Below are 10,201 nucleotides of genomic sequence, written 5' to 3' on the forward strand. Positions count from 1 at the left end.
TTACAAACGGTCTCAGATCAATTTTGGATGTAAGTGGCAATAAAATATAAACAACTAGATGAAAATAATATATAGAACCTCAATAAATTAGTGAATTAAACTTCACTCCAGACAGAGAGAGGTACTGGATGAAGATGGCATTCCTTAATATGAAAATGGAATTTCTCAGAAAAAGATCTGTTAGGTACTTGGGATGGCAAGAAAAACTCTGTTAACCCAATGAATTAGAAAAAAATGTAGAACTTTTAAATAGCATTTTTAACAGGCTAGTGGTCACATTATAAGGATGCATTTTTAGGCTTGGGCAGAGTCGCAGGACATTGAGATGTGCGTGAAATGCTCTCTTCTCAAATCAGTGCATCTTTTCCCAACGGGAAATTTTTGCACAGCATCAGGACAAAGATGCCTCCAGGACCCTGGCAACTTTCCTTCTAACTCAGTCTGAGGTACCTTGAGGCAGGGAATTCCACTGGGAAACAAGAACTGGATTTATTTCCCTGTTTCTTGATTTCCTCCCCACGATTGTCTAGAAGGGTTAAGAAACTGTTGTGAATGTCTTCAGCACTCATTAATAAAGCTGCTCTCTAGCTTCCTCTATTTGACAAATAGGCTCCAGAATTCAGCCGTGAGCAAGGGCACCATTTTTGCTCTCTAGATAACCCATGCCCACACTTTTGACATCTAACTCGTGCCTATAGCTTTACTTCTTGGGCAATTTTCTCCAGTTGGAAGCAAGAGAGAGATACAGCAGAAGGGAAAGTCAGAGAGCTTCCAGTGGGAAGGATTTGACACACGTTGCTGGCTTTGATATATAGGGGTCCAAATGCAAGGACCAGAGTGACATCTGTAGGAGCAAATGTGGTGGCCCCCAAGCTGTAAGCTTATTCAGCTTTCTGCTTTCCGGAGAACTGCTTGTCTCTCTCTTGGTATGCACTCCTGACGCTGCGGTATTGAGCGTAAAAAAGGAAAATGGCTTGCGGCCAGTTTCGCTCCAGGTGCCTGCTCTGCATCTAAGAGCCCCTGGTTGTTCCCCAGAAGAAGGACGTGCTGCCCTGAGGGGGAAGTCTGTATCTCCAAAGAATGGCCCATAAGGCATGCTGACCATAGATAGTGGTGCATAGATAGTGGCGACAGAATTATGCGGAAATACAAGGTTTACTGATTTATTGTCTGATATTCGTTCCGTACTAAACCTATATATACATTCATGCTCTTTGAATAAACTTGCCTTGCAACCATCAGTTGTCTTGGCCCTTCTGACCCCATACTGGTGCTTTTCAGTTCCTTACCCCTCACCGCCAGGAACTTCTAGCTTTCTGCAGCCGGTCTGCGGCAAGTGGCGCCCGCACAGGGACCTGAGTGCGTGAGGCATTTCGGAAGATTTCAGGTAAGTAGAACTCTCGAGTGAGATAGTGTGGCCACAAGAAATAATTTCGTTTTTAGGACGGTAACTCGAGAAAGAGTCAGAAGTAAAATAATATGGGACAAAAGGGCTCTAAAGAGCGTGATTTATTTGCTCAGGTTTTGCTTTCAATGTTAAAAGCCCGTGGAACTAAGGTAACTATCTCACAACTTTTGGAATTTTTGCAATTAGTATATGATGCTTGTCCTTGGTTCCCTGAAGGAGGATCAGTGGACTTAGCAATTTGGACTCGTGTAGGAGATGAGTTATCTAAATATCATGAAGTACATGGACCATCTTCTGTTTCAGATTCCATTTTTAGCTTGTGGAATTTAATAAGAGATTGTTTTAATCCAATTTATGATTCAGTTCCAAAATTAACAGCTAAATCTGTAGAACATATTGCTGCAGTAGCTACTGCTCCTCCGTTGCCACCGAGGATAAAGAGTGTTAATTCACTTGATGATGATGACTTTTCTTTTGATTTAGCGGGTGAAGAAGCCAAATATGAGGCTGAAAAATATCCTGATGAAAATATTCTTCCGCGGTTACAGCAATTACATGTCTCTGTCCCTATCCCTCCTAAGCTTAGTCCTTTACAACAAGCAGTACGGGGAGCTCTTAATAGAGGGGAGGATCCTTTATTCTGCTGCCCGGTGGTGGAACGACCTAATCCTCAAAATCCACAACAAAATAATCGGGAATATCAGCCTCTCTCCTTTAAGGTTTTGAAAGATTTAAAAGCAGCCTGTGCACAATATGGGCCTATAGCCCCTTTCACTATTACTATGTTGGATACTATTGCAACAGAAGCATTGCCTCCAGCAGACTGGAAATCTATTGCTCGTGCTTGTCTCACTGGTGGCGACTATTTACTTTGGAAATCAGAATATTATGAAAAGGCTGCTGAACAAGCTGAAAGAAATACTGCACATAATGTGCTAGTAAATTATGAGATGTTGATTGGGGAAGGACAACATCAGTTATTACAGGATCAATTAGCTTTCCCTTTTGTGGCTTATGCTCAGATCAATCATATAGCTCTACATGCATGGAAACATTTACCTGCCTCCACTAGGACTGAAGACCTTGCTAAAATAAGGCAAGGGGCAGATGAACCTTATGCTGATTTTGTGGCTAGATTATTACAGGCTGTTAATAGAATTATTTCTGATGGTCCTTCTGGAGAAATTATCGTCAAACAATTGGCTTTTGAAAATGCTAATAATATTTGTCAAGCAGCTATACGTCCATGGAAAAGGAAAGGAAATTTAGAGGATTATATTCGAGTTTGTTCTGATATTGGATCATCTTACTTACAGGGAGCAGCTATAGCTGCAGCCCTAACTAAGGCAGGATTTGGGCCAAATGCTAAAAGTAAAAACTGTTTTAAATGTGGGAAGCCAGGTCATTTTGCAAAAAATTGTACTGTTGATACTCCTAATATGCCTGTCGTAAATTCTATGCCTCAGGGTAAATCTCCTCCTCCCACAATTTGTCCCCGATGTCAAAGAGGACGGCATTGGGCTAAAGAATGTCGATCAGTGACTCATAAAGATGGAACTCCCTTGTCGGGAAACTTCCGGAGGGGCCTGCTCCGGCCCCGTCAAACAATTGGAGCAATGTCAATAATCCCCTCACAACCTGCTCCACCGCCTCCAGCTCAGACCTTTGTTCCTCAGGGAATGGAATCTCCTCCCTTCAAAGGGCCACGCCAAATAGTGCAGGACTGGACCTCTGTGCCTCCACCCAATTCTTATTAACCTCGGATATGGGACCCCAAGCCCTTCCTACGGGAACTTTTGGGCCTTTACCCCAGGGAACGGTTGGTATAATCCTTGGAAGAAGTAGTATGTGTATGAAAGGCTTAACTATTATTCCTGGGGTGATTGATGCTGATTATGAAGGGGAATTAAAGGTTATGGTTCAAACATCAAAAGGATCTTTTCTTATCACGCCCGGTATGCGAATAGCTCAGCTTCTATTAATTCCATACATACCAGAAGGAAAAATTTTACAACATAACAAAAGAGGAACTGGGGCTTTCGGTTCCTCTGATGCAGTTTACTGGATTCAACAAATTGGTAGGGAAAGACCACAATTGGTATTAAAAATAAATGGAAGGCCTTTTTCTGGGTTATTAGATACTGGTGCTGATGTTTCTGTTATTTCGTTTATACATTGGCCAAAAAATTGGCCCGTGCACCAAACCATTACACAGTTGCAAGGTATTGGCCAATCTAATTCTCCACAACAAAGTTCGCAATACCTACATTGGCAGGATGCTGAAGGTAATCAAGGAATATTCAAACCCTATGTATTGCCCGGATTGCCAGTTAACCTTTGGGGAAGAGATATATTACAACAAATGGGAATCCTATTGCTTAGTCCCAACCCTACTGTAACTAATATGTTGTTAAATCAAGGGTATGATCCTAGGAATGGTTTGGGAAAAAATCAACAGGGAAATAAATTACCCTTACAGACTGATAATAAACGGGATAAAACAGGCTTGGGTTTTTTCTAGGGGCCTTGGATTCTCCTCCACCACATGCTGACCCTATAACTTGGATTTCTGATAATCCTGTCTGGGTGGACCAATGGCCCCTTTCTAAGGAGAAATTAATGGCGGCCCATAATATAATTAATGAACAGCTTGCTTTGGGCAGACTAGAAAAGTCTAATAGCCCTTGGAATACTCCTATATTTGTTATAAAGAAAAAATCGGGAAAATATCGTTTATTGCAAGATTTACGTGCTGTTAATCAAACTATGGTAATTATGGGAGCTCTGCAACCAGGTTTGCCTTCTCCTGCAGCCATACCTAAAAATTATATGATTATTATTATTGATCTTAAGGATTGCTTTTTTACTATTCCTCTATTTCCGGCTGATAAGTTGCGATTTGCTTTTAGCTTACCCTCTTTAAATTTTATAGAACCTATACAACGTTATCAATGGAGAATGCTGCCTCAGGGTATGGCTAATAGTCCTACTTTATGTCAACAGTTTGTAGCTCAAGTTATTGCCCCTGTTCGTAAACAGTTCCCTCAGATATATTTTATTCATTATATGGATGACTTATTACTTGCTTATTCTGATAAACATATTTTACTTAAGGCTTATAATTCCCTTCAAAGTCATTTGTCACGATCAGGACTAGTCATTGCTGCTGACAAAGTACAGATGAACCCACCTTTCTCATATCTTGGTAAGTATATCACAAATTATAATATTACACCTCAAAAGATAGAGATACGGACTGACGTTCTTAAAACTTTAAATGATTTTCAAAAGTTATTAGGAGATATTAATTGGCTGCGACCTTCTTTAAAGTTAACTACGGGTCAGTTACAGCCTCTTTTTAATATCCTAAAGGGAAGTCCTGATCCTTCTTCCCCTCGTATTTTAACTTCTGAAGCTCAACAAGCACTCAAGCTTGTAAACAAAGCAATACAATCTGCTCAGCTAACTAGAATTGAGCCTTCTTTACCTATACTATTAATAATCTGTGCTACGTCACATACCCCTACCGCCTTATTATGGCAAGAAACAGGAATTCTTGAATGGATTCATATGAAAAATACGCCTAATAAAGTCATTACACCTTATTATGAGTTAATAGCAACCCTTGTTCAGTTGGGTCGTAGAAGAAATATTCAGTTGGTAGGATATGAACCAAATTCTATTATTATACCTTATACTACTTATCAATATTCTTGGCTATTATTTGTCTCTGATATTTGGGCTCTTGCTTTTGCTGGATATTCAGGAATTATTGATAATCATTATCCTTCTAATAAGCTCCTTCATTTTGCTACTCAACATCTATTTATTTTTCCTAAAACTATCTGTTCAACTCCTATTCTCAATGCCCCAAATGTTTTTACTGATGGTTCTGCCAATGGCATCGCTGTGGTTATTTCTGATGACTTACTTCATAAAGAACAAACAGATCATACCTCTGCCCAACGAGTTGAATTACATGCGATTTCCTTGGCTTTTCAAATCTTTTCACACCGTTCTTTTAATCTCTATACGGATAGCCATTATTTGGTTATTATTTTGCATAACATAGAAACTGCTATAATTGGCAATACTGTTGATTCTCAGTTGTTTCAGACTTTCTTTCAACTACAAAAGATTATTCGTCAGCATGACTTTCCTGTAGCCATATTACATATTCGAGCCCATTCAGGTCTCCCTGGCCCATTGTCTTTGGGAAATCAATTGGCTGACGAAAATACAAAGATTATAGCCTTAAGTTTATCTCAACCTCAGGATCTTGCTACTCAATCACATAATTTACATCATCAATCTGCTGCTATGCTTCAAAAACAATTCTCTATTTCTAGAGAAACAGCCCGATACATTGTTAAGTCCTGCTCTAAATGTTTACCCCACCTTCCTGTTCCACAATTTGGAGTCAATCCTCGGGGTTTACTCCCTCATCATCTTTGGCAAATGGATGTTACTCATATTCCCTCTTTTGGTAAATTACAATTTGTTCATGTAACTGTTGATACTTACTCTAATTTTATATGTGCTACGCCTTTGGCTGGGGAATCTACTAAATATGTAATTACTCATTTATTTCATTGTTTTGCATCTATGGGAATTCCTAAAGCTTTAAAAACAGATAATGCTCCAGGATATACGAGTAAAGCTTTTGCCAATTTTTGTGCAACTTTCCATATTTCACATAAAACAGGCATTCCCTACAATCCTCAGGGTCAAGGTATTGTAGAACGTGCCAACCAACAATTAAAAATTACATTACAAAAAATAAAAAAGGGGGAATATGATAGATCTCCTCAGATTATGCTTAATCATGCTTTATTTATTTTAAATTTTTTAACTTTAGATGCATTTAGTCACACGCCTTATGAACGATTGTTTACAGGTCTTTCTGGAACCCCTCCTGAAAAAGCGCTTGTTAAATGGAAAGATCCCATGACTAACCTTTGGCATGGACCAGACCCTGTTTTAGTATGGGGCCGAGGCCATGTTTGTGTTTTCCCTAGGGAGGCAGACTCTCCGCGGTGGCTCCCGGAGCGCTTGGTTCGACATTATCATGCCATCACCAATAAACACCCTGACTCGAAGAATGCGTCGCCTGAGGCTCTCGCAATCGACCACAGCACACCCCAACCGGTTCCCCCGGCGGACGAGAAGAATGCGGCGACGGAGTAGGAGACAACTTGTCAGGGAGGCGAGGGGAGATCGAAATCAAATTACTTGGTATCAATTGCAATGTTTAGTATTTCAAGCACGTAGGATTATGGAGGAGAGTGCTCATCCTCGCTCTCCTCTTACCTTTTTTTTAGCCATGATAGCTGTATTGGCAGCCCCACCTATAGAGGCTAAATCTTATTGGGCTTATGTACCCGATCCTCCTTTATTACAACCTGTTACATGGTCTGAAGCTGACCTTCCAATTTTTTATAATGATTCTACTTTTGGAAGAGTGCTAGGAAATTTGCCTATTACTAATACTTCTGTTAATTACTCTAATTGGTTTAATACTCCCCCTGTTTGTTTAAGTCCTATGAGTACCAATTCGGGTTGTGTTAAGGCTGTTGCTTTAGAACATGCTATTTCTTATCAAACCACTGTAAATTCTCAATTTTTTACTCATTTACGTAAAAATTATAAAGCTGTGGGATCTAATATTTGTCTTCCTTGCAAACAGACTGTTTCTAGACGAGAAGATTTATCCACCTTTGTATTTTGGTATAAGGATAACGTTCCCATTCACATGAATGCTAGAGTAACTAAGCTTGCTTCTAATACTTCGTTGGATCATTCTCTATGCATATATCGCTTGAGGATTGAAGATACTGGACATTATTTGTGTATTGAAACTACCATAGGTAATCAAGGGACGTTATTAGCTGGACATCAAATTACGGTCGTAAAGACTGTCACAGGACTACAATTTCCTGCTTTTATGGCTTCTGAATTCCCGCAGTTTGATTTTCCTGTTTGTAATGATACATGGACTAAAGCCTCTGTTTGGTGTACTTTAGATTATGATAATGGCACTATACTAGTTTCTTCTGTCCCCGTTAATAATAACAGCCTTGTTTTTTACAAGCAATGGGAATTCTGGAAACTTGCCTTATCCTTTTCTTATAGACCGGTGATTACTTGCGTTGCTCCTCCTTATGCTTTATTGATTGGAGATTTAATTGTAGAAAACACTATGAATCCTATAGGTTATAATATTACTTGTGTTAATTGTATCTTTAGTAGTTGTGTTTTGCCCGTTAAAGGATCTACATCTGTTATGATTATGAAGCAACCTTCTTATATAATGTTACCTGTTAATTTGTCTGAACCATGGTATCATAACACTGGCATGCAAGCCTGGCTGGAATTGACTGAAGCATTAAAACGACCAAAGAGATTTATAGGTGTTCTAATATGTGCAATCCTAGCCTTAGCAGCTTTAACTGCTACTGCGGCCACTGCTGGGATTGCTCTTTCACAAACTATTCACCAGGCTCATTATGTTAATCAGTTATCTAAAAATACTAGTGTAGCATTAGCCCTACAAAGTCATATTGATACCCAACTAAAAACGGAAGTAGATGAATTAAAAAATGTTTTAATAGGAATAGGGGATCAAGTTATGGCTTTAAAATTAAAAATGCGTTTGATTTGTCATGCCAAATATACCTGGATTTGTGTAACTCAACATTTATATAATGATTCACAATGGGATTGGGAAAAAGTAAAAATGCATATATTAAGTGTATGGACTGATGGACACATTAGCCTTGATATTCAAAAGTTAAATGCCGAAATACAAGCTATTCAAGAGGCCCACCTGGACGAAGATGGACCCCAGAATTTGATTCAAGGATTATTAGATCAACTACAAGGGCTAAACCCGATACAATGGATTCATGGAGGGCTCTCAGGCCTGATATCAATTGGTGTACTACTTTTATTGGTGATCGGTTTATTACCTTGTGTTGTTAGATTTGTAATGGGGCGCTTCGCTGTCTTGCGTCAGGATGTTCATGGCTTAAAGCTTCATTATCAAGCTTTAAAAAATAATAAAAAAGGGGGAAATGTGGTGGCCCCCAAGCTGTAAGCTTATTCAGCTTTCTGCTTTCCGGAGAACTGCTTGTCTCTCTCTTGGTATGCACTCCTGACGCTGCGGTATTGAGCGTAAAAAAGGAAAATGGCTTGCGGCCAGTTTCGCTCCAGGTGCCTGCTCTGCATCTAAGAGCCCCTGGTTGTTCCCCAGAAGAAGGACGTGCTGCCCTGAGGGGGAAGTCTGTATCTCCAAAGAATGGCCCATAAGGCATGCTGACGCATAGATAGTGGTGCATAGATAGTGGCGACAGAATTATGCGGAAATACAAGGTTTACTGATTTATTGTCTGATATTCGTTCCGTACTAAACCTATATATACATTCATGCTCTTTGAATAAACTTGCCTTGCAACCATCAGTTGTCTTGGCCCTTCTGACCCCATACTGGTGCTTTTCAGTTCCTTACCCCTCACCGCCAGGAACTTCTAGCTTTCTGCAGCCGGTCTGCGGCAAGCAAAGACAAGTCCCTGGCTTGCAGCAAGCCAGGAAATGGGAACCTCGGTCCTGCAATCATAAGGAACTGGATTCTTCCAACAATCAGACTGAGTTTGGAAATGGAGTCCTCCCAGAGCCTCTAAATAAGAACCCGGCCAACACCTTGATTTCCAAGAAATCCAGAGCAGAGAACCCAGCTTAACCATCTCTGACCTACAGAATTGTGAGATAATAAATTTGCATTGTTTTAAGCACTAAGTTTATGGTAATTTGTTATAGCGGCGATAGAAAACTAATACAAACAGATAACTATAGTGTTCATCATGTAACAGGTACTGTGTCAAGCATTTGAGATGCATCACCTCAATCAATCACACAACTTCTATAGTCCCAGTTTCAAAACTGAGGAATTCGGCCAGCTCGCAGACTCAAGTCACCCAGCTGGCCCATCCCAGCAGGGCCAGGATAGCAACCGTCCATCTCTATGTGACTCCAGAACCCTTGACCATTTCTATACAATGGTCAATTGTTGCTATTCAATAATAATATGTAGGGACTTCCCTGCTGATGCAGTGGTTAAGAATCCACCTGCCGGACTCCACTGGTGGCACAGTGGTTAAGAATCTACCTGCCAATGCAGGGGACATGGGTTCGAGCCCTGGTCCAGGAAGATCCCACATGCTGCGGAGCAACTAAGCCCGTGCGCCACAACTACTGAAGCCTGCGCACCTAGAGCCTGTGCTCCGCAACAAAGAGGAGCCACCGCAATGAGAAGCCCACGCACTGCAATGAAGAGTAGGCCCTGCTCGCTGCAACTAGAGAAAGCCCAAGCACAGCAACGAAGACCCAATGCAGCCAAAAATAAATAAATAAATAATAAACAAATAAATAAATTTATTTAAAAAATAATAATATGTATAGAGGATCCAAGTTTTAAATATACACAAACATACTTATGCATTCACATATGTATATACATTAAAAATTTCTGAAAGGAAATATACCAAAATATTCAGAATAGTATCTTTAGTTGGTAGGATTACCACTTGTTACTTCACTGTACTTTCATTACCACTCGTTACTTCATTGTATTTACAATGAGTATATTTTCCTTGCATAAAATTTTTATTTCCATTTTTTTAGTTAAAAGATGAAGATGAAATTTATTAAGGAGAATCCAACCAGAGTACCAATCACTTCCTTCATCTTATTCCCAGAGGCTCCCACACTCAAAGACTCTCATCACATACCCAGGCC

At 40.0% G+C, this 10,201-nt stretch overlaps 1 protein-coding gene across 2 annotated transcripts; it reads left to right on the top strand.

Annotated features, from left to right (window-relative positions):
• The first annotated feature begins 1,118 nt into the window (after positions 1 to 1,118).
• LOC130707395 (endogenous retrovirus group K member 6 Env polyprotein-like) lies at positions 1,119 to 8,917 on the top strand. Of its 2 annotated transcripts, XM_057541689.1 has the most exons (3): positions 1,119 to 1,387; positions 6,427 to 6,643; positions 7,095 to 8,917. In XM_057541689.1, the coding sequence occupies exon 3, from the start codon at positions 7,161 to 7,163 to the stop codon at positions 8,502 to 8,504; it is 1,344 nt and encodes a 447-aa protein (XP_057397672.1). In that variant the 5' UTR covers positions 1,119 to 1,387; positions 6,427 to 6,643; positions 7,095 to 7,160; the 3' UTR covers positions 8,505 to 8,917. The 2 variants fall into 2 exon arrangements, with proteins under 2 accessions (XP_057397672.1, XP_057397671.1); XM_057541688.1 differs by having other exon boundaries at positions 6,427 to 8,917.
• Positions 8,918 to 10,201: the final 1,284 nt, after the last annotated feature.

Source organism: Balaenoptera acutorostrata, chromosome 2, assembly GCF_949987535.1.
Source record: "Balaenoptera acutorostrata chromosome 2, mBalAcu1.1, whole genome shotgun sequence".
In the NCBI taxonomy this organism is placed as follows: domain Eukaryota; kingdom Metazoa; phylum Chordata; class Mammalia; order Artiodactyla; family Balaenopteridae; genus Balaenoptera; species Balaenoptera acutorostrata.

What these genes read in the sequence shown, in the direction of transcription:
- LOC130707395 (XM_057541688.1), top strand. Translation starts at nt 6,477, where the DNA reads ATGCCATCACCAATAAACACCCTGACTCGAAGAATGCGTCGCCTGAGG.